The following is a 23,789-nucleotide window of genomic DNA, read 5'->3' as shown; positions in this document are numbered from 1 at the left end:
TTTACTGAAAAGGATGTTGGAGAGATACCCGTTCCGGAGAAGGTTTTCACAGGTGATGATTCTGATCATCTGAACCAAATCACGGTGAACCTGGAAGATGTGGTAGGCCTGATTGACAAATTGAAAAGTAGTAAATCGCCTGGACCAGATGATATACACCCCAGGGTTTTGAAAGAACTAAAAAATGAAATTTCAGAACATTAGTAGAAATTTGTAACCTATCATTAAAATCATCTGATGTACCTGAAGATTGGAAGATGGCCAATATAATCCCTATATTTAAAAAGGGATCCAGGGGTGATCCGGGAAACTATAGACTGGTGAGCCTGACTTCAGTGCCGGGAAAAATTCTGGAGATGTTATAAAGAATAAAATCACAAAACATTTAGATAGACGTAGTTTTATGGGACACAGCCAACATGGATTTACCCAAGGGAAGTCTTGCCTCACAAATCTCCTACATTTTTTTGAAGGGGGGAATAAAGATGTGGACAAAGGTGAATCGGTAGATGTGTGCTGAGTGAAAAAAGAACTTTGTCCGATTAGTTTTAAATGTGCTAACTTCATGGAATGCCCCCTAGTGCTTATATTATCCAAAAAAGTAAATAACCGATTCACATTTACCCATTCTAGACCTCTCATGATTTTAAACACCTCTATCATATCCCCCTCAGCTTTCTCTTCGCCAAGCTGAACAATCCTAACCTCTTTAATCTTTCCTCATAGGGCAGCTGTTCCATCCCCTTTATCATTTTGGTTGCCCTTCTCTGTACCTTCTCCTTCGCAACTATATCTTTTTTGAGATACGGCGACCAGAATTGTACACAGTATTCAAGGTGCTGTATCGCTCCTTGGTGACACTATGACGCTTAGATCTCTTTCCTGGGTGATAGCTCCTAATATGGAACCTAACATTGTGTAACTACAGCATGGGTTATTTTTCCCTATATGCATCACCTTGCACTTATCCACATTAAATTTCTTATGCCATTTGGATGCCCAATTTTCCAATCTCACAAGGTCCTCCTGCAATTTATCACAATCTACTTGTGATTTAACTACTCTGAATAATTTTGTATCATCTGCAATTTTGATTACCTCGCTTGTCTTATTCCTTTCCAGATCAATTATAAATATATATTGAAAAGCACAGGTCCCAGTACAGATCCCTGAAGCACTCCACTGCCCACCCCCCTCCACTGAGAAAATTGTCCATTTAAGCATACTCTCTGTTTCCTGTCTTTTAACCAGTTTGTAATCATTGAAAGGACATCGCCACCTATCCCATGACTTTTTACTTTTCCTAGAAGTCTCTCATGAGGAACTTTGTCAAATGCCTTCTGAAAATCCAAATACACTACATCTACTGTTTCACCATTATCTACATGTTTATTAACCCCTTCAAAAAAATGAAGCAGATTTGTGAGGCAAGACTTGCCTTGAGTAGAGCCATGCTGACTTTGTTCCATTAAACCTTGAATTTCTATATGTTCTGTGATTTTGATCTTTAGAATACTTTCTACTATTTTTCCTGGCACTGACGTCAGGCTAACTGGTCTGTAGTTTCCAGGATCGCTCCTGGAGCCCTTTTTAAATATTGGGGTTACATTAGCCACCCTCCAGTCTTCAAGTACAATGGATCATTTCAATGATAGGTTACAAATTTTTACTAATAGATCTGAAATTTCATTTTTGAGTTCCTTCAGAACCCTGGGGTGCATACCATCCGGTCCAGGTGACTTACTACTCTTTAGTTTGTCAATCAGGCCTACCACATCTTCTAGGTTTAATGTGATTTGGTTCAGTCCATCTGAATCATTACCCATGAAAACCTTCTCCAGAATGGGTATCTCCCCAACATCCTCTTCAGTAAACACCGAAGCAAAGAAATCGTTTACTCTATCTGCGATGGCCTTTTCCTCTCTAAGTGCCCCTTTAACCCCTTGATCATATAATGGTCCAACTGACTCCCTCGCAGGCTTTCTGCTTTGGATATATTTAAAAAACTGTCATTTATTCCATTCAGGAACTTTATCTCTCTAGCATATCCTGATGTTACATTTACCCAGTCAATATTGGAGTAATTGAAATCTCCCATTATTACTGCACTACCAATTTGGTTAGCTTCCCTAATTTCTCTTAGCATTCACTGTCTGTCTCACTATCTTGGCCAGGTGGATGGTAGTATACTCCTAAAACTATACATTTCCCAACATACAAGGGATTTCTACTGTTAAAAATATGATTGTGCATTTAGTCTCATGCAGGATCTTTATCCATCCCAGACATAAAGCGCCACCCCGCCTCCCAGATGCTCCTCTATGTCACTGCGATATAATTTGTAACCCGGTATAGCACTATCCCATTGGTTATCTTCCTTCCACCATGTCTCTGAGATGCCAGTTAAGTTTATGTCATCAATCACTGCTATACACTCTAATTCTCCCATCTTACTTCTTAAGACTTCTGGCATCAGCATGCAAACATTTCAAAGTGTGTTTTTTGTTTGTAATTTCATTCTGCTTTTTAATTGATAGAGATTAATTGGAATCTTTTAGCTCAGGTGAGTTTTTAACTACAGGCACTTGGACTACTTTTCTTATTATTGGAACTTTACTGTTGGGATGCCCTAATTCTAATGCGACATTAGTATCCTTTGAAGATACCTCCCACCGAACTATGCGCTGCTAAGCGACTGTCGGCTTTCCCCTTTGTTCTGCTAAAATGGCAGCTGTTGGCTCCTTAACTGCCCTGGAATTCCCTCCAGAGTCATTGACCGCCTGAGAGAGAAGTAAACAAGAGTGTGCCACCAGGGAACAAGAAGAAGCTATCTGCATGGTCATTGCCACTGCGTCAAAAGGAAAATTAGTTCTTACCTGTTAATTTTCGTTCCTGTAGTACCATGGATCAGTCCAGACAGTGGGTTGAGCCTCCTTTCCAGCAGGTGGAGACAGACTAAAACTTGCAGGATGCCCTATATCAGGACAGAGCCTATCCTCTCACCCTTCAGTATAACGTATGTCAAAGCAGAAAACAATAAACCCAAGAATAGGATCAAGCAAGTAACCAAAAAGCTCAACGGAGCAACCATAGATTAAAGTAAAAGCATGGTATACCTATACGCTCTTGCATAAACTTGGTATAAAATAACCACCAAGGCTTCCGGTATAAATGCTCAGTAACTTGCACCAAGGAAAATATGAAAATCTGCAGACCTGCAAGAAAACAAGCTACGAGAGGACAGAAGACAGACAGGGAAGGGCGTCTGGACTGATCCGTGGTACTATAGGAACGAAAATTAACAGGTAAGAACTAATTTTCCTTTCCTGTACGTACCCGGATCAGTCCAGACAGTGAGATGTACCAAAGCTTCCCTAAACTGGGTGGGACCGAGACAGTCCCGCTCGAAGCACTTGCCGCCCAAAGGAACCGAACACCGGGGCGTGGACATCCAGATGGTAGTGCCGAGCAAAAGTGTGCAGAGACGTCCAAGTGGCAGCCCTGCAAATCTCCTGCAGGGAGACAGACTGACTCTCCGCCCACGAAGTAGCCTGAGAACGGAGAAAATGGGCTTTCAGACCCTCAGGAAGCGGACAACCCTGACAAAGATATGCCGAGGAAATGGCTTCTTTCAACCACCGCGCAATCGTGGTCTTAGAAGCCTGTTTACCCCGGTTGGGACCACTCCAAAGGACGAAGAGATGGTCCGATATGCGGAAATCATTGGTGACTTGAAGATAACGAAGCAAGACTCGCTTGACATCCAGCCGAGGGAGGTCGCCCCCAGCCGTACCCGCAATCTCCTCCGGAAAGAACGCGGGGAGTTCTACCGACTGGTTGATGTGAAAGGCGGAGACAACCTTAGGCAAGAAGGAAGGAACCGTCCTGAGAGAGACCCCGGAATCAGAAAAATGCAAGAAGGGCTCCCGACAGGACAGCGCCTGAAGCTCGGAAATACGACAAGCAGAGGAAATAGAGACTAGAAAGACAGTCTTAAGAGTAAAATCCTTGAGCGTAGCGTGGCGAAGAGGCTCAAAGAGAGCCGCACAGAGAGCACGAAGGACCAGGTTGAGACTCCAAGATGGACACGTGGCCCGGGAGGGGGGGGGCGGAGGTGTCTAACATCCCTCAGGAAACGAATCACATCCGGGTGAGCAGCTAAGGCATGACCGTCCACCCTAACCAGGAGAGAGCCGAGTGCAGAGACTTGAACGCATAAGGAACTGAAGGAGAGATCCTTAGAAAGACCCTTCTGAAGAAAAGAAAGAACCAAAGGGATCGAGGCGGAGCGCGCCGGGACACCCGCCTCCATACATGCGGACTCAAAGACCTTCCAGATGCGCACATAGGCCAGAGAAGTCGACTGCTTCCGGGCTCGTAGTAGAGTGGAGATGACGTCCTCCCTATAACCTTTGCGCCTCAGGCGACGCCGTTCAAAAGCCAGGCCGCTAGACAGAAGCGATCGGCCTGGTCGAAAAATACAGGCCCCTGCCGGAGGAGACGAGGGAGATGATTGAGGCGTAGAGGCCCGTCCACCGCTAGATTGATGAGATCCGCAAACCACGGCCTTCGCGGCCACTCGGGAGCGACGAGAATCACCGGACCCGGGTGGAGTTCGATTCTTCTGAGAATCTTTCCTACCAGAGGCCATGGGGGAAACACGTACAGAAGGACGTCAGCTGGCCAAGGGAGAGCCAGAACATCCATGCCCTCTGCACTGTGCTCCCGCCAGCGGCTGAAGAACCGATTGGCCTTGGCATTGGGCAGAGTCGCCATGAGGTCTAGATGAGGAGGACCCCACCTGTCCACTATAAGAGCCAAGGCCGCGTCCGAGAGCACCCACTCTTCCGGATCGAGCGACTGCCGGCTGAGGAAGTCGGCTTGAACATTGACTTTTCCGGCGATGTGAGAGGCCGCAAGGCACTGTAGGTGACGCTCTGCCCAGGCGAAGAGGCGGCTGGCTTCTAAGGCTACCAGGGGACTGCGAGTGCCCCCTTGGCGATTGATGTAGGCGACTGTGGTGGAGTTGTCGGACAGGACTCGTACCGCCTTGCCGCGGATCAGGGGAAGGAACTCCTGAAGGGCAAGGCGGACCGCCAAAGTTTCCAGTCGATTGATGTGCCAGCGCGACTGAGTCTGGGACCATGTTCCCTGGGTGGACTGAGAAAGGCAGACCGCACCCCAGCCCAACAGGCTGGCGTCCGTGGTTACTATCGTCCACTGTGGAGCTTGAAGAGGTATCCCTTGCAGGAGATGAGGAAGAGACAGCCACCACTGTAATTCGTCGGTAGTAGACTCCAAGAACGGAAGGACTACGTGGAACTGCTCCGACACTAGTTGCCAACGAGACAGCAAAGCTTTCTGTAACGGACGCATATGAGCAAAGGCCCAGGAGTCCAGATCGATGGTAGAAGCCATGGAGCCCAGGACTTGGAGATAATCCCAGGCTGTCTGGGAAGATAGTGCAATCAGATTCTGGACCTGATCGATCAGCTTGAGGGCTCGCGCCCGAGGTAAGAATACCTTGCCTACTCGGGTGTCGAAGTGCGCTCCCAGAAATTCCAACTCCTGGGAGGGCTGAAGCTTGCTCTTGGAAAAGTTCACTATCCACCCGAGAGAGGCAAGGAGCTCTAAGACGCGATCCACCGCCCGCCGGCAAGTGGTCTCCGACTTGGCCCTGATGAGCCAATCGTCCAGATAGGGATGGACGAGAATCCCCTCCCGGCGCAAGGCCACTGCCACTACTACCATGACCTTCGTGAAGGTGCGAGGAGCGGTCACGAGGCCGAAGGGGAGAGCTCGAAACTGGAAGTCCTGGTTGAGAATGTGGAATCGGAGATACTTCTGGTAGTCGCGGTGGATGGGAATATGAAAATATGCTTCTGCGAGATCGAGGGAAGCAAGGAACTCTCCGGGACGGACCGCCGCAATGACCGCCCGTAGGGTTTCCATGTGAAAGTGGGGGATCTTGAGGGCCCGATTGACCCTCTTGAGGTCCAGGATTGGGCGGAAGGACCCGTCCTTTTTTGGCACGGTGAAGTAAATAGAATACTGGCCGTCGCCAATTTCCCCTTTTGGGACTGGGACCACCGCCCCCAGATCCAGAAGTTTGGAGAGAGTCTGGACCACCGCGTCCCTCTTGGCCCGGCCGCAAGGGGAGAACAGAAAGAGATCTGGAAGTTTCCTGATGAGGTCGAAAGCGTATCCATCTCTGATAATGTCGAGGACCCACTGATCTGACGTGATTTTGACCCATTCCTCGAAAAACAGGGAGAGGCGTCCGCCGAGGTAAGGGACCGAGGAATGGGTCGGCTGAACTTCATTGCGTGGCAGGTTTAGCGGTGGTACGCATGGGCTGGCCCTCGCGAAAAGGCCGCCTGCCACGAAAGGACTGCGACCAGGACTGCGCACGAGAAGACCCCCTCGCAGCACCGCCCCGCCCGCGAGAAGCGGAGCGACGCTGACCCCTGAAGCGAAAGCAAGAGGCCGCGAAGGACCGAGAAGACTTAGGGCGGTCCTCTGGAAGCTTATGGACCTTCTTGTCAGTCAAGGAGTCCATAAGCTTGTCGACGTCCTCGCCAAACAGCATCTTACCTTTGAAGGGAAGCGTGCCCAGCCGGGTCTTCGAGGACTGATCAGCCGACCAGTGGCATAGCCAAAGGAGCCTCCGGGCAGCCACTTCTGAAACCATCGCCTTCGCCTGCACACGGACCAAATCGTAGAGGGCGTCTGACACGTAAGCGATTACTGCCTCCAGACGTTCGGCTTGTTCTGCCTCACCTGGTGGAAGCTTCCGGGCGCAGAGTAACTGTTGGACTCACTGGAGGCCCGCCCGCATCATGAGACTGCTACAGCAAGACGCCCAAACCCCGAGATGCGCTTCAGGTGAGCCTCCAGCTTACGATCTTGTGAATCCTTCAAGGCCGTGGAATGTTCCACCAGAATTGTGGTGTGCTTGTCCACTGCAGAAACATAAGAATCCACCGATGGATATAGCAACAGCTCCAAGCCCTCTTCCGGCAGGGGATAGAGCTTATCCATCGCAAGCCCCACCCGGAGCGCACCCTCAGGAGCCTCCCATTCTCGCAGGATAAGGAGCTTAAGCATGGGGTGGAAGGGAAAGGCCGAGGCCGGAGCCCTCCCAAAACCGGGTTCATATCCTTAGGGAGTGAGGCCATGAGATTATCCACGGAGGGACTTTCCAGACCCAGCTCCTCCAAAACAAAAGGGAGGAGGGGCTCTAAACTCCTCCTTATGACAAAGATGAAGGGCTCTGGGGTCATCCCCCTGTAGGGGGGGGGCATCCGCCGAATCCGAGGAAGCAGCGGGGTCCGAGGACCCGGGAGACACCGAGGGGGGGGGGGGAACCCCCGGGACCACCCGCACCTGAACTGGTCCCTGATGCTCCGTGGCCGGTCCAGTGGTCAACGGCGCTGAACGAGGGATTTTTGGTGGGGGGGCAAGGGGGGGGGCTTTCATCCAGCTCATGCAGGCTAGCTAGATAAGGTTTGTGCATGAGGGGGACGAAATCCGTGGAAAAAGCGACCCTGGATTTGCCGGGGGGGGGGGGGGGGGGGCGAGGGAAGGTCAGGACCCCCCTCCTGGGGATCCGCGGGGGCCAAATCGGGGGTTAAATCAAAAACATCCGGCCCCCCCAGCCCCAGGGAGCACTGAAATCGGCCCCGATGAAAAATCCAAGATGGCGGCCGTTCCCGGGCTCTGCCGACCCGGGAAAGGCCTAGCCATGCCGGGAGGAGTGGAGCCCCGGGCTAAATTTGCTTGTCCTGCCGAGGAGGGACCTTCCCCACCCGGCAGGTAAGCAGTGCAGAGGCCCTGACGCGAAAAACGCGAAGAGGACAGCCCACAAGAAAGACAGGCTGTCAGCCGGGACATAGCTAAACCTCGGCTGAAGAAAAAAAAGTTGAAAAAAAAGCTTGATTGACAGCCTGCACAGCAGGAGAGAGCAAGCGGGAAACCTGCTGCCTTCTGCTTCTCTGACTGCCGGTTCTAGCCCTACTCTGACCAGAAAAAAATAAAAAAGCTGGTCAACTGCTGCAACTTATTGAAAGTTTAACACCTTTTAACTCCTTTATTTTTTTATTGAGCGCAGCAGCGGGTTCAAAACCCTCTCAGCAGCCAGAGGGGGAACGAGGCCCAGAGAGCGTCGGTCCCCACACCTGGAAGCGTCCACGGACTCAGGACTATGCAGGGAACCCCCTCCTGCAAAAGGGGACAAGCCCCCCTGAGCCGGGCAAGAGCTGGGAGACGGATGTCTTCCACACAAAAAACAGAAAAGCACTAAAGAAGGCAGAAATTTCCTTCAGAGATCCTTTTTTTTTTTTTTTTTTTTTTAAACAAGAACCAAAAGAAGTACTTGCTTGAGCCTAAAGAGAAAGAAGAGGCTGACTAGCCTACAGCAGAGAACCGAAGGGAAGATGCTGTACCTGCTGGAGACAGACGAATACTGAAGGGTGAGAGGATAGGCTCTGTCCTGATATAGGGCATCCTGCAAGTTTTAGTCTGTCTCCACCTGCTGGAAAGGAGGCTCAACCCACTGTCTGGACTGATCCGGGTACGTACAGGAATGATTGCTTAAGGATGGCTTCAATTTTCTTATTGTGCACATCCTTCAAGGACACTCTGCCCTCCACCGGATAATAATCTGCTTAGAGACAGCACAGAAAAGCACATCCACTTTTTAAAAATGAAGATGCTCTCTCACCACTGGAGTCAGGGGATACAGGCCTTCCAAAGCCTGACCCCCTTTGAAATTAGCCTCCAGGGCATCCCATTCAAGATCAATCAATTCTTGAATGGCCTCCATAACAAGGAAAAAGCAAGAGGCTTTACATAAAGAAACCAAAATGGGATTTTTCTTTGGCTCAGACATGGAATCTGCTCCAGATACTAATCCCAGCATCTTCAACATCTGGGAAATCAGAGTCGGTAGCTCATCTCTATGAAAGAACCGCAACATAGTTCTATACGGTTCTAGTTCCGGAGGAATTTTCCCATCCTCCAGAGAGTCAGGATCGGCCTCATCATCAGTGCCATCCAGATTCCTATCGGGAGGACCTGCTGCCAATCTAAGTGTACTTTGGCACTTAACAGTAGTACCAGGCAAGTGAGAGGTCACTGCCTGTGACTATGACCTGACAGGATTGGACAAGGCTGAGAATTGCGCTTGAAGAAAGGATTATAATCCTTGAAAAAATTCTACCCAAGGAAAGGCAGAAGGATCCATGCCAAAACCAGAAGGCACCTGTGCTGTGCCCACTGAGCTACTGTCTCTCGCTGACGAACCAGTTAAGGGAGTTCCAGGGTCAGGCGCCCCTCCTGACATGTTCTTAACCAGGCCATCCTCAGGCTGGGAAGAACCAGGTTTAGTAAAACCAGAGGAAGATAATTGTCCCTGAGCCTCTAAGCAGTGCTGGCACAAGTTAGAGGGCACACCAGGCTAAGATGCCCGAATATGACAGGCAGCACAGAGGGAAAGGAGCTTAGGTTTCTTAGCTACAGGCGCCATTAGTCTGTTAGTATATTAACAGGCGACTGAAATTTTACGTTCAGCTGAATTCATGCTGTAAAATGTAGGTGTCCCAAGTCTAGGAGTGGCAAAACTAGGTGCAGGTCCACCGCTTCAAACTTAAGCGCACAACCAATGCATCCAAGATTGTGCGCACATGCAGCACGCCCAAAAAAACATACAACTTGGATGCACAGCCAGATGCACTTGCATGCACCGACAGTCCTGAAGAAGACAGCCTAATGCACAGAAAAAAAAAGTGTGCGAAAACGCTGCTAAGGCTTACCACACAGTGCACATAAAAAAGCCTAACAGCTGCTCAACCCACTAGGCTGCCCAAGTACCTTCACCTCCATCGGGAGCAGGAACAAACGTCGGAATGGATCGCCGAGCATGGACAATGGAGGAATGGGAAGGCTTTACAAACAACCCTTCTACTCTATCTCTGTCTTCCTCCTTTTTTTTTTAAACCTTTCCTGAGCTCAGCCTTTCCCAGCTGAGTGCAGAAACAGTCTCCGACTGTGCGGGGGAGAGGGCATATACCATCACCGCTACGCACGGCTTCCTGCATCCACTGTCTTTGAGTTATTTTAAACGACGGAAATCACCTCAGGAATTCTTAACTGGGGAGGGACCATTTGTTATCACCACAGGAGAACGGGGCAAATTATATCTCCTTTCATTTCTCATTCTAAAATTTGAAGCAATCCCCAGTAGGGAGATGCACGTCAACCATCTGCTAGAGAAAGAGAATCCTAGCAGGCTGATGACACTGCAGGAGTATACTGTGAAGTCAGTTTGCTCTGTCTCCATCTGCTGGTAGAGGTACACAACACACTGGTCCTGAATTCATCTGTCTGGATACTAGGAAATTTTAGGGAATACCTGTCTCAATGCACTTCGAGGACCAATTGATCAGAAGTAATTTGGATCCACCTATGATAAAAGCGACATAGGCGGCTACCTATCTCCTGCTCCAAAGGGTGAGCCCACAAATCCTCAATCAGCAGCGAGGGGCTCCACTACTGGAGCCTGGATCCATTCAAGGCCCTCGTTGGCAAAAGGACTGAGATCTACAGTAGGGATGGAATCTTTGGGAAGAACCTCCCCTATAAGGCCAAACATGTCAGTAGTCTCGAAAGCAGCCACATGCCCGAAAAGTCCAGAAACCCACTTCTTATCCTCCGGTAAGCGAGGGACCTGGGTTACTCCCCATTTACTACAATTTACTGCCAAATAATAGTGAACCCGTAAAGGGCAATTGGTAAGATTGGACTTTGAAATAGTATTTGCCGATCAGTTGCGCAGCCACAGCTGTCGCCTGAACGCAATCACAGAAGCAACTCCTCTGGCAGCTGTGCGAATCAGGTCACAGCCCACTTCAGCTAAAAAGGCAGCCCCCGGCTCTACCATAATTCCATTATCAGAAGTGGCACTGACAGATTCTTGAGAAAGATGCAAGGTAGCCTGACCTACCAAGGCAACAAGAAGCAATTTGTAAATTAAGAACATAAGAACATGCCATACTGGGTCAGACCAAGAGTCCATCAAGCCCAGCATCCTGTTTCCAACAGTGGCCAATCCAGGCCATAAGAACCTGGCAAGTACCCAAAAACTAAGTCTATGTTACCATTGTTAGTAATAGCAGTGGCTATTTTCTAAGTCAACTTAATTAATAGCAGGTAATGGACTTCTCCTTCAAGAACTTATCCAATCCTTTTTTAAACACAGCTATATTAACTGCACTAACCACATCCTCTGGCAACATTCCAGTGGGAACACTGAGAGGAGAGGATCACCTTGCTGGTGGCTGAAAGGAATCAGTAAGTTTTTGCTTGGAACATTGTCTTTTTTAAAAGTATTGGGGCAAAGTTAACTATTTGGGGATATTATTTAGTGTGTTTGTGCCTTTAATAGTCAGAAATGCAGTGAATAAACAAGTTAGACTGTTTGCATTTTTAAATAGTCAGTCAATAAGGTAGCAGTAGGGAGGCATTGAATAATCAAGTTAGACTGTTTGTATTTTTAGTCAGTCAATAAGGCAGCAGTAGGTAGGCAGTGAATAAACAAGTTCCCTATTCAAACTGACTGACTGACTGACTGTCAGAGTGACTGTAGTTTCCCGGCTCCAGGGGCGATCCGGGAAACTACAGACCGGTTAGCCTGACTTCAGTGCCAGGAAAAATAGTGGAAAGTTTTCTAAACATCAAAATCACAGAACATATAGAAAGACATGGTTTAATGGAACAAAGTCAGCATGGCTTTACCTAGGGCAAGTCTTGCCTCACAAATCTGCTTCACTTTTTTGAAGGAATTAATAAACATGTGGATAAAGGTGAACCGGTAGATATAGTATACTTGGATTTTCAGAAGGCGTTTGACAAAGTTCCTCATGAGAGGCTTCTAGGAAAAGTAAAAAGTCATGGGATAGGTGGCGATGTCCTTTCGTGGATTGCAAACTGGCTAAAAGACAGGAAACAGAGAGTAGGATTAAATGGTCAATTTTCTCAGTGGAAGGGAGTGGGCAGTGGAGTGCCTCAGGGATCTGTATTGGGACCCTTACTTTTCAATATATTTATAAATGATCTGGAAAGAAATACGACGAGTGAGATAATCAAATTTGCAGATGACACAAAATTGTTCAGAGTAGTTAAATCACAAGCAGATTGTGATAAATTGCAGGAAGACCTTGTGAGACTGGAAAATTGGGCATCCAAATAGCAGATGAAATTTAATGTGGAAAAGTGCAAGGTGATGCATATAGGGAAAAATAATCCATGCTATAATTACACAATGTTGGGTTCCATATTAGGTGCTAAAACCCAAGAAAGAGATCTAGGTGTCATAGTGGATAACACATTGAAATCGTCGGTACAGTGTGCTGCGGCAGTCAAGAAAGCAAACAGAATGTTGGGAATTATTAGAAAGGGAATGGTGAATAAAACGGAAAATGTCATAATGCCTCTGTATCGCTCCATGGTGAGACCGCACCTTGAATACTGTGTACAATTCTGGTCGCCGCATCTCAAAAAAGATATAATTGCGATGGAGAAGGTACAGAGAAGGGCTACCAAAATGATAAGGGGAATGGAACAGCTCCCCTATGAGGAAAGACTAAAGAGGTTAGGACTTTTCAGCTTGGAGAAGAGACGACTGAGGGGGGGATATGATAGAGGTGTTTAAAATCATGAGAGGTCTAGAACGGGTAGATGTGAATCGGTTATTTACTCTTTCGGATAGTAGAAAGACTAGGGGGCACTCCATGAAGTTAGCATGGGGCACATTTAAAACTAATCGGAGAAAGTTCTTTTTTACTCAACGCACAATTAAACTCTGGAATTTGTTGCCAGAGGATGTGGTTAGTGCAGTTAGTATAGCTGTGTTTAAAAAAGGATTGGATAAGTTCTTGGAGGAGAAGTCCATTACCTGCTATTAAGTTCACTTAGAGAATAGCCACTGCCATTAGGAATGGTAACATGGAATAGACTTAGTTTTTGGGTAATTGCCAGGTTCTTATGGCCTGGATTGGCCACTGTTGGAAACAGGATGCTGGGCTTGATGGACCCTTGGTCTGACCCAGTATGGCATTTTCTTATTTTCTTATGTTCTTAACAAATTCCAGAGTTTAATTGTGCGTTGAGTAAAAAAGAACTTTCTCCGATTAGTTTTAAAAGTGCCACATGCTAACTTCATGGAGTGCCCCCTAGTCTTTCTATTATCCAAAAGAGTAAATAACCGATTCACATCTACCCGTTCTAGACCTCTCGTGATTTTAAACACCTCTATGATATCCCCCCTCACCGCTACTGCCTCAAAAGCTTGCTTTAGGAAAGCCTCAGTTCTTCTATCCTGAGCTACCTTCAGAGTTTCAGCCCCCTCCACCAGAATGGTGGCTCGTTTTGTGATAGAACACACCAAAGCATCCACCTTAGGGAAACACAACTGCTCTTTGGTCTGCAGATCCAAGGGGTATAAACCTCCCATGGTGCGCCCTCTTTTCAAGGACACCTCTGGCAGACTCTATCCCAGATCAATCGACTCCTGAATTACATCTAGGAGGGGAAAGAAACACGAGTACTTGTGTAAGGTGACCAAAATGGGGTCCTTCTTCCGCACCTGAGGAGTCAGTCCGAGACACTCAGAGTGCCTTCAAAGTCTGAGAGATCAAGCTCATCAACTCATCTCTATGAAAGAAATGGAGAAGAGTTCCATTGGGCTCCAAATCTGGGGGAATCTCCCTCTCCTCACCAGGACAGCCTCCACCATAATCATCGGTGTTTTCTCAATCCACCTTCATTTGAACCTTGTCAGGCTATGCTGGGCCACGGCACTTGACCATGCGCATAACTCTGAGCGCACAGACTTAAACTAGTAGATAATGTTGACTCAGAAGTCCGCCTGTGTAGAAATGTCTGTAATCTCTGGAGGTATTCCACTCAGGAAAAGGAGGACGGATCCATTCTAGGCCCCACAGGCCCGAATCTGTCATCCTGAGTGCGAGTTTCTCCTGATAACTCAGCACCTGCATTATGGTGCCCTCAGTCCCACTCCCCTCAGACCAAGATGGACCACTGTTGGGAAAATCAGGAGGTAAATTCCTACGAGCATCCAGGCAGCGCTGACACAGGCTTGAAAAATGCTCCAGCTGTATCGTCCTTATGTGGTATGCAGCACATATAGATAAGCGCTTAGACTCCTTTGCCATCGGCGTCATAGTTGTACTGCGCTCAGTCAGGTATAGGCACATGCCTAGCTAGACACAGAAAAAAGAGTGGCCACGTGCCCGCGTGTACAAGCTGCGCCCAAAATGGATGCACAAAGAATGAACATCCAGGTACATGTGCTTAGAATGCTTGTGCAACATGGACGTCCAAATCGGGCATCCAGACACAGGCATGTTCAAGGAACACCTAATCTAGGTGCGCAAGATGAACATCCAGAATGAAGGACGCCCAATATGGACGTACAAGATGTGCATCTAAGGAGTTACACACAAGAGCCCAAATGGGAGATGTAGTAATGGATGGTTAATGTACAGGCGCACATCAGCAGCAGACAGCAAAAAACACATAAAAAAACCCTTGTGGCCTACCAAGTGCCAACCAAGGAGAAGACTGAGAGCAACACACCATGCCTGAACTAGCTCCACATCTCACAGAATTTCCCAAAGACATGAGTGAGAAGGCTGAACGCCGAGTAAAAACAGACCCAGTAGGAAAACGCTCTTCCTTCTCCTGCAATTTTTTTTTTTTTAAAGTAAAAATTTTACCTGAGCTCAGCCCTTCCTGCCTAAGAGCAGGAGTTGGTCCTGGCTATGGGGGGAGAAGGCAAAAGTCTTCACTGCTGAGCCTTTCTCGGCCTGCAACCACTAATTAAATTTTAAGTCCACGTCATCCCAGGCTACCAACCAAAGGCACTCTACTGAGGAAGGGACCAAACGATATCACCTCAGGAGGCAAGCCGTGCTATATAAATGTCTCATCTTCCTGATGTCTCCTTTTGCACTTCTTTCTTCCTTTCTTTCTTTACTTTCTTGCTCACAGCAATCCCATGTAGGGAAATGCATGTCCACCATCTACTGGAGATGGAGAATACTGACTGGCTAATATCTGGGAGGGACTATATATCCGTAACGTCAACTTTTGCTCCTTCTCCATCTGCTGGCAGAGGTGTATAATCCACTGGTGGGGACTGAACTGCCAGAATGCTGAGGAAATTTTTATTTGCCAGCCTGCCCATTTAATTATCTACCTCAGTTTCTTTTTTGGCTTCAAAATAGGTGAACAGAGCCCTTAAGTTCATATATGGTACCTATGATAAACCATTCAAAAATATACCTCCATATACGTAGGGTAAATCCTTCATATGAAGTTAACAACCACAAAATATCTTATAACACTGCTTGGAGTTTAAGTAAGTCATCAACATAACCTACATTATATTCTTAATGCACAGGCAATTACATGTATTTAAGGCAAGTTTGTATCTCTGAAGTGTATTTTTGTCACTAAAATACATTTAAAATTTAGTAGTTTGCTGTAGTTCAAAAGTCTATCACAATTAACAAAAGAGATAGTAATGTGACCATGCTATCTCGTTACTATCTCTTTTGTTGATTATTTCTAGCTGGGATGGCATTTTGCTCTCCTTTATCTTTGCTCAAAAGTCTATAATATGGAATGAAAGTGATTGGGAAATAAACAAAGAAAAGAGATGCAAATATTTCAAAACCTATAAGCAAAAGTGTTCAAGACTGTGTAAAAAGGTAATACCTTTTCTAATAATCCTTTTACAAGCTCTTTTGTCAGTGTTTCATCAAGTAAAGGCCATTCTTCAATCACAAGCCTAGGGCGTCTTTGTCCTCTGGGTGTCATATGCTTCTGACTGGAACACAGTAAGAAAGCAGCCTGTCAGAGGTCGTTTGCTAACATGCATGAAATGCTGGCATGCAGCATTTTGCTATCTTTTACATGAAAAAAGTTTTATGAATAAAATATTACCAATGTTTTTTCTCTCGCAGCTATATGAAAAATGTTGTAAAGTACTGCATAAGAAGAATAGGTAAATTATGTCTCCACAAATCCTAAAATATTGGGTAATTGTGCTTCATTTTAATAAATGTTTTGTAGTAAGATTACATTTAGGGAAGGTAATTTTATAACATTATGGGTAACTTATGAGGCAGCTATGCACATAACATGCACAAATTCACCTCACCTGCAGGACATATCTTGTGCATGCAAATTTATGTGCATATTTTTTTAAATCAAAAGTATGCATATAAACCCAACTCCACCCCTAAGACACCATTTTTGAGCACATAGAAATATGCACAAATTCAGGTTATGGATTTTATGTATACAAACCTAGGCACTTTTATAAGAAATCATTTACATGTATAAACCCATGTTCTATGCATGTAACTGGCTTTGAAAATACACTTCATAATGTATAAATACACAAAGGCATGAATACAATACCTATAGTATCTTAAGGATCCACAAATGTACAATAAACATACTTACAATCTGTAAAGGAAATACTATAGCTTATAATAATTGAAGATTAATAGCACACAAAAGACCACAAATATTAGTTGAGCGTTTTCTAGATTTTCCAAGTAGTTTCTCCTATTTTCTCTAGGAATTCTGATAAAAACTATATTGTATGTAAAAGCAGCAGTATTTTCCAGTTAGATGCAATTATAAAGTTTAGGTATAAAAAATGTGATGCCAAGTCACCTACCCCAGAGGAGGTGTCATTTATGTGTCTAATGTATTAAACTGTAAAGTGCAATGACATTCATTTGGATGGAATGTGCTATATAATTTATTAATTTTTTATTTATAAATTTCAATTGCATAGTCAAGATCAAAATCTTGATAGAAAAATCCAGAACTGAGAAAGAAAAACAAACAGAAAATAATATATGGAAAATTAAACATCAATTCTGTCAATATATTTTAGTTCTCAAATGAAGAGGAGATTTAATACCACAATCCAAGGAAAAATGAAGTATAAAGGAAATTTATACAGTAGAGATCAGTTACCTTACATATTCAAATTAGAAATGTTATATACAACTGTTATAATTCTATGATGAAGCCAATTCAAGTTTATCACTAAGAGACTGTCAAATGACTAGGATCTGAAAAATATAAAAGGCATCTTTATATTTCACATAACATTTGCAAGGAAATTTAAAAAAAGATCCACCCAGTTGCAGAACCCCTTGGTTGCATAAGGAGAAATTGTTTCTGCTTTTTCTGAGTTTGTTTAACAACATCAGGAAATACTTTAATTTTAATCTGTAAGGATTCAGAATGCCTGAAAAAAAGCTTCAATAACCAATCTCGACCAGGTTCCAGTGCAAATGTCACAATTAAAGTAGCTGGAGTAACCAATTCCATATCCTATGTTTCTATTTAAAGATGGAGATAACTCCTAATACTGTTACCTCATCTCAGCCAGGATTTGCAGTAAGTGCCAGAATTGTTGTAATTCCTACCTATGAGAGTGAGAGAGAGAGAGAGAACCTAGCTATAAGGCCCTCATAGTAGTTAATATACCTCTACAGGAGGCCCACCTAGTTACTCGTGGAGAGGTTTAGGTATTAGTGTAGGGGTTCTCTCAATCTAGCTTGATGTACTCTCTACTTGGGTAACATCAAGCTAGGTTGAGAGAACCTTGTACAAATCTCATGCCTATAACGCGGCTTGGAAAATAACCGCCCTCTTCTCTTAAAAGGAAGAAGATAGTACATCTTAGATATAGGAGGAATATATTGTTCAGGAATCTTTAAAACCTCAAGCATATACGTTTTAAACATCTCTCTGGGAGAAATAAGAGACTGTTGAACTTGTTTCACCTGCTCAAGGTCAGAGTCCATTGTACTTGAAGACTAGGGGATAGGCTAATGTAACCCCAATATTTAAAAAGGGCTCCAGGGGCGATCCGGGAAACTACAGACCGGTTAGCCTGACTTCAGTGCCAGGAAAAATAGTGGAAAGTATTCTAAACATCAAAATCACAGAACATATAGAAAGACATGGTTTAATGGAACAAAGTCAGCATGACTTTACCCAAGGCAAGTCTTGCCTCACAAATCTGCTTCACTTTTTTGAAGGAGTTAATAAACATGTGGATAAAGGTGAACCTGTAGATGTAGTGTACTTGGATTTTCAGAAGGCATTTGACAAAGTTCCTCATGAGAGGCTTCTAGGAAAAATAAAAAGTCATGGGATAGGTGGCGATATCCTTTTGTGGATTACAAACTGGCTAAAAGACAGGAAACAGAGAGTAGGATTAAATGGACAATTTTCTCAGTGGAAGGGTGTGGGCAGTGGAGTGCCTCAGGGATCTGTATTGGGACCCTTACTTTTCAATATATTTATAAATGATCTGGAAAGAAATACGACAAGTGAGGTAATCAAATTTGCAGATGACACAAAATTGTTCAGAGTAGTTAAATCACAAGCAGATTGTGATAAATTGCAGGAAGACCTTGTGAGGCTGGAAAATTGGGCATCAAAATGGCAGATGAAATTTAATGTGGACAAGTGCAAGGTGATGCATATAGGGAAAAATAACCCATGCTATAGTTACACAATGTTAGGTTCCATATTAGGTGCTACTACCCAAGAAAGAGATCTAGGCGTCATAGTGGATAACACGTTGAAATCGTCGGTTCAGTGTGCTGCGGCAGTTAAAAAAGCAAACAGAATGTTGGGAATTATTGGAAAATGTCATAATGCCTCTGTATTGCTCCATGGTGAGACCGCACCTTGAATACTGTGTACAATTCTGGTCGCCGCATCTCAAAAAAGATATCATTGCGATGGAGAAGGTACAGAGAAGGGCTACCAAAATGATAAGGGGAATGGAACAGCTCCCCTATGAGGAAAGACTAAAGAGGTTAGGACTTTTCAGCTTGGAGAAGAGACGGCTGAGGGGGGATATAATAGAGGTGTTTAAAATCATGAGAGGTCTAGAACGGGTAGATGTGAATTGGTTTTTTACTCTTTCGGATAATAGAAAGACTAGGGGGCACTCCATGAAGTTAGTATGTGGCACATTTAAAACTAATCGGAGAAAGTTCTTTTTCACTCAACGCACAATTAAACTCTGGAATTTGTTGCCAGAAGATGTGGTTAGTACAGTTAGTATAGCTGTGTTTAAAAAAGGATGGGATAAGTTCTTAGAGAAGAAGTCCATTACCTGCTATTAATTAAGTTGACTTAGATAATAACCACTGCTATTACTAGCAATGGTAACATGGAATAGACTTAGTTTTTGGGTACTTGCCAGGTTCTTATGGCCTGAATTGGCCACTGTTGGAAATAGGATGCTGGGCTTGATGGACCCTTGGTCTGACCCAGTATGGCATGTTATGTTCTTCTTATGTTCTTTGAAACATGCTGTCCCATTTTAGAGATAGTATTCTCAAAATACTGAATCCTTTTATCAAATTCCACAGATTTTGACACCAAAAGAATCAGCTTCACTTTTTTAGTATTCCCTAATCCCTCAATAGCATCCCAAATAGAGTCGAGGGTGAAGGTAGATGGTCTTACTATGCTGAACCCACTTACAGCAGATGGTGAAAAAGAAACAGCTGGTCAATGCAATGAGAGAAATCTTGGAAATGGCTCCATCATCAGTAATTTCAGTATGCCTTTCCCTCAGACAAACGGCATTGTTCGGGTTGCTCATTGCTGCATGGCTGCTCTCCCCGGCTTCCCCTGATGTCTGGGGAGTCACTTCAGCATCATCAGCCTGCGACTCCCCACGTCACACAGAGGAGATTCGCATTGCTGCTGGGTTTGGAGGAGCAATTCTGTCTGCTAGGCTTAGAGATGCAAAGGAGCCGAGAGGAGATGGGAGCACATCTTCCCCTCCCGAGCTCTCTAACAGCTTAGTCACTAGTAGTGGAAGGCCATGCACAACATGGGTATCATTGGACAGGTCTGAGCAGGCACTGATTAGCCTTTCTCTTCCGGCCCATAATTAAAGATGAAACTGTTTTAGAAGAGAAAATTTAAATTCTAAGGCAGAGTTCACCATGCTGTGAACTGTTAGGAAGTCATCTTGAATCTCCCAACAATGATGCTTTATAATTTAAATAAGTATTTGAGTATTAAGAACATATCAGCATGTGCTATTTATTTGATAATCTGCTTTTCAAATAAAAATGAAAGCTCTAAGGATTAAGGTGCTTATGCACTAAAAGTTGAGTTACATTTTTTACATGCATGAACTACAAATATAGTGTGCATGCTGAAAAGTCACGTAACAGCCTATACACTAAATATTAGCCTGCACCTGAAAAAAATGTGTCTTTAGTGTGATTACACACTATTAGTTTGCTTGCTAAATAAAAAAGTTTTGAATGCACACAATGAATCACAAAATTCCTGCTGTTAACTGGCTCAAAGTGATAGAACCAGGTAAAACAGGAGGGATGGAGACTAACGAAACTCGTTAGTCTCCATCCCTCCCCGATCAAGCCTCAACACCCTACATCAAGATCCATCACTCAACATCAATCTCCCCAACATGAACGAATCCCAAGTGATAGGCAGTGTTATTTGGCAGCTGCAGAACTTCTGGTAGGAGGGCTCTTATTTCCCTCCTAGCAGTGAAGACAGGACCATCCAGAACTGAAAAAGGATTCATTCTGGAGAAGTTGGAGGAGGGTCAGACTTTCCTATGTGTATGGGGGTCTGTTCTCCATGACGGCAGGATCCTGGCTTCATGTTGGTGTGGGGTTTGATGATGGGACAGGGTCCGGATCAGGGTGGGTTGGGTTGGGGCCTCCAAAGGAGGTCAGGGACTAGATGAGGAGGTCAGACCTTCATGGAGGGGCATAATTAATCTTGTTGGGGCAATGAAATTCTCGGTACTAACCAGCACTTTCATTTTGGGCCAGAGATCCAGGCTTGAATTTAAGAATAGGCAATTTACCTAGGACATCAGATTCTGAAAGTACCAAATGCCTGGGGTAAAAACAGCCTGCTTCTCATGTGCTTTAGGGCCATGTTCTAGCACATCTTTTAAGAGGGACCAAATTCTTAAATCCATTCCTGCAGGAATTTTGACATGCAGCACACAAACTACATATTTAATAACTGTTCTGATGCAGGTGCTACATTTTAGGACTTAGTGGATATGAATGAAATATTGCATAGAGCACAGCATACCATCTTAGTTTGTGTATGCCAGATAAAGCTGAATTTTCCTATATTGTTTATTATTTATTTATTTATTTATTTAAAGTTTTTATATACCGGTATTCGTCGAAACATCATGTCGGTTTACATGTAACTTGTAACAGCAGGGAAATACATTAAACAGGGCGAAAGGCAGAACTTGGAGAGTATACAGAGGTTATATAACAAGCTTCATAAAATTCATGTCTCATTTATATGTGGGTGTTGCGGCCGGGTTCTGCGGCTGAATAGTGGACCCTTGGGCCAACCCACCCCGAGGGGCGGAGTAGGTCGGGAGGCGGAGCCAAGACTCAGAGGGCTGGATGTTAGTAGCAATAGAGTCTGATACAGGATCTTCACCCGGGTACACAGAACCCCCCAGGAGGAGCCCGTAGGGTTCCGGCACCTTGGGACTTGGGCCCCCGAGGGAGAGTCCAGCAACAGAGAACCAGGGAGTCCACAGATGACAGGGGCTGGCACAAGCTCTTCACCCGGGCACCCGGAACCCCCCGGGAGGAGCCCGTAGGGTTCTGGCACCTTGGGACTTAGGCCCCAGAGAGAGAGGCTGCAGCAAGGAACTAGACAGTTCGGAGAGAATAGAGTCCAAGACCAGAGCTTCACCCGGGCACCTGGAACCCCCCAGGAGGAGCCCGTAGGGTTCCAGCACCGTGGGACTTAGGGAACAGCAGGGACAACTCTATCTCACAGGCGAAGTGCAAGAGGCACCCGATGTGGAGTCCGGGGTCGTGGCGGAGCAAGGCGTAGTCGAGACTAACCGAAGTCAAGGCAGGTAGTAGGCAAGACGTAGTCAGGACGAACCGAAGTCAAGGCAGGCAGCAGGCAAGGCGTAGTCAGGACAAACCGAAGTCAAGGCAGGCAGCAGGCAAGGCGTAGTCAGGACGAACCGAAGTCAAGGCAGGCAGCGAACACAGCAAGGAACGCAACTCAGAGCTACAGGACTGTAGTGAACCTCGTTGCAAGGCGAAGAGGAATAGTCTGAGCGCCGGTTATATCTGGGTGGCGGGTGACGTCATCTCTGCGGGCAGAGCCAGGCTTCCGGGTTCTGGGCGCAGAAAGAGTCCGTTCTTGCGCGCGCGCGCGAGGCCACTGCCAGCAGAGCAAGGAAATGGCGGAGGCCACATGGGCCTATGTGCGTCCCTGGGAGCCGGAGGATGGTGAGCGCGGCGTTCCCTGACCCGAAGGTAAGCGCCGGTCCAGGCGGAGAGAGGGGATGCGGAGCAGACCGCAACAGTACCCCCCCCCCCCCCTTTACGGCCCCTCTTGAGGGGTCCAGGCTTCTCAGGATGGTCCTGGTGAAACTGGCGCAGAAGGTTCTTGTCAAGGATGTTACGACTGGGCTCCCACGTATTATCCTCGTCGCTACAACCCTCCCAGGCCAGGGGGTATTCCCACCTGCGGTTATGGAAACGAACATCCACTACGTCTCGTACTTGATAAGTAGGATCCTCATCTCTGGGTGTGACCGCAGGATCCGGAGGAGTGCGATGGATGCGGGAAAGGACCACAGGTTTCAGGAGGGATACATGGAACACATCATGGATCCGGAATGTAGACGGCAGTCTCAGACGGTAGGACACCAAGCCCACTCTCTCGGCCACACGAAACGGGCCACAGAACCGGGGTGCAAACTTCCGAGAAGGGAGGCAAAGACGGATATTCTTTGCGTTAAGCCACACCCGGTCTCCCGGTTGATAGGCGGGGGCTGGTCGCCGATGACGGTCTGCCGCCTGTTTGGCGGAAGCAGCTGCCCGGCGTAGTTTGCTCTGGGTTCCTCGCCAGAGAACCTGGAGTTGGCGAGCGGTAGCCTGGGCAGCGGGCGAAGTGCTTGAGGCATCAAGAGGAAGTGGTGGTCTTAGGGGCTTCCCGTACACCACCTGGAAAGGAGACATGCCTGTGGCTGCGTGGACCTGATTATTATAAGCAAATTCCGCCCATGGCAGTAGCTCGGACCAATTATCCTGGCGCTCATTTATGAAAGAGCGGATATAGGATTTTAAGGTGCAGTTCATCCGCTCTGTCATCATTGCTTTGCGGAAGGAATGCCGTGGAGAAATTGAGTTTTACCTTAAAACATTTACAGAGAGCTCGCCAGTAACGAGCCACGAACTGGGGTCCTCGATCCGACACAATGTCCTGAGGGAGACCGTGCAGGCGAAAGATGTGTTGAGCAAACAGAAGGGCGAGTTCCGGAGCCGCTGGGAGCTTGGGAAGAGGAACCAAGTGCACCATTTTAGAAAAGCGGTCTACAGTTACCCAGATCACCGTATGGCTGCTAGATGGTGGCAAGTCTACCACAAAGTCTGTGGTTAAATGAGTCCACGGTTCTGTGGGGATAGGTAGAGGTTGAAGAAGTCCGCAGGGAAAACCCGGGCTGGGTTTCTGTCGGGCGCAGGTAGGGCAGGACTGTACATACGTGGCGACGTCGCGTCAGAGATTGGACCACCAATAGTATCGGTTAAGTAGTTCTAATGTTCTTTCACGGCCAGCATGGCCGCCGATGAGGGAGTCGTGGGCCCATTGAAGCACGGTTAGGC

The 23,789-nt window shown here is 46.2% G+C and overlaps 1 protein-coding gene across 2 annotated transcripts in view; it reads right to left on the bottom strand.

The window, feature by feature from the left end:
* The window catches only part of RFTN2 (raftlin family member 2), a 527,077-nt gene that overhangs the window by 430,191 nt on the left and 73,097 nt on the right, over positions 1-23,789 (bottom strand). For both annotated transcript variants that reach the window (XM_029606043.1, XM_029606044.1), the window contains one exon: positions 15,799-15,910. In XM_029606043.1, coding sequence (XP_029461903.1) covers positions 15,799-15,910 — 112 coding nt within the window. The remainder of the gene's footprint in view (positions 1-15,798; positions 15,911-23,789) is intronic.

Source organism: Rhinatrema bivittatum, chromosome 6 (genome assembly GCF_901001135.1).
Source record: "Rhinatrema bivittatum chromosome 6, aRhiBiv1.1, whole genome shotgun sequence".
Taxonomy (NCBI): Eukaryota; Metazoa; Chordata; class Amphibia; order Gymnophiona; family Rhinatrematidae; genus Rhinatrema; species Rhinatrema bivittatum.
Note: the sequence above shows the minus strand (reverse complement) of the source record. Positions and strands in the feature narration are given on the sequence as shown.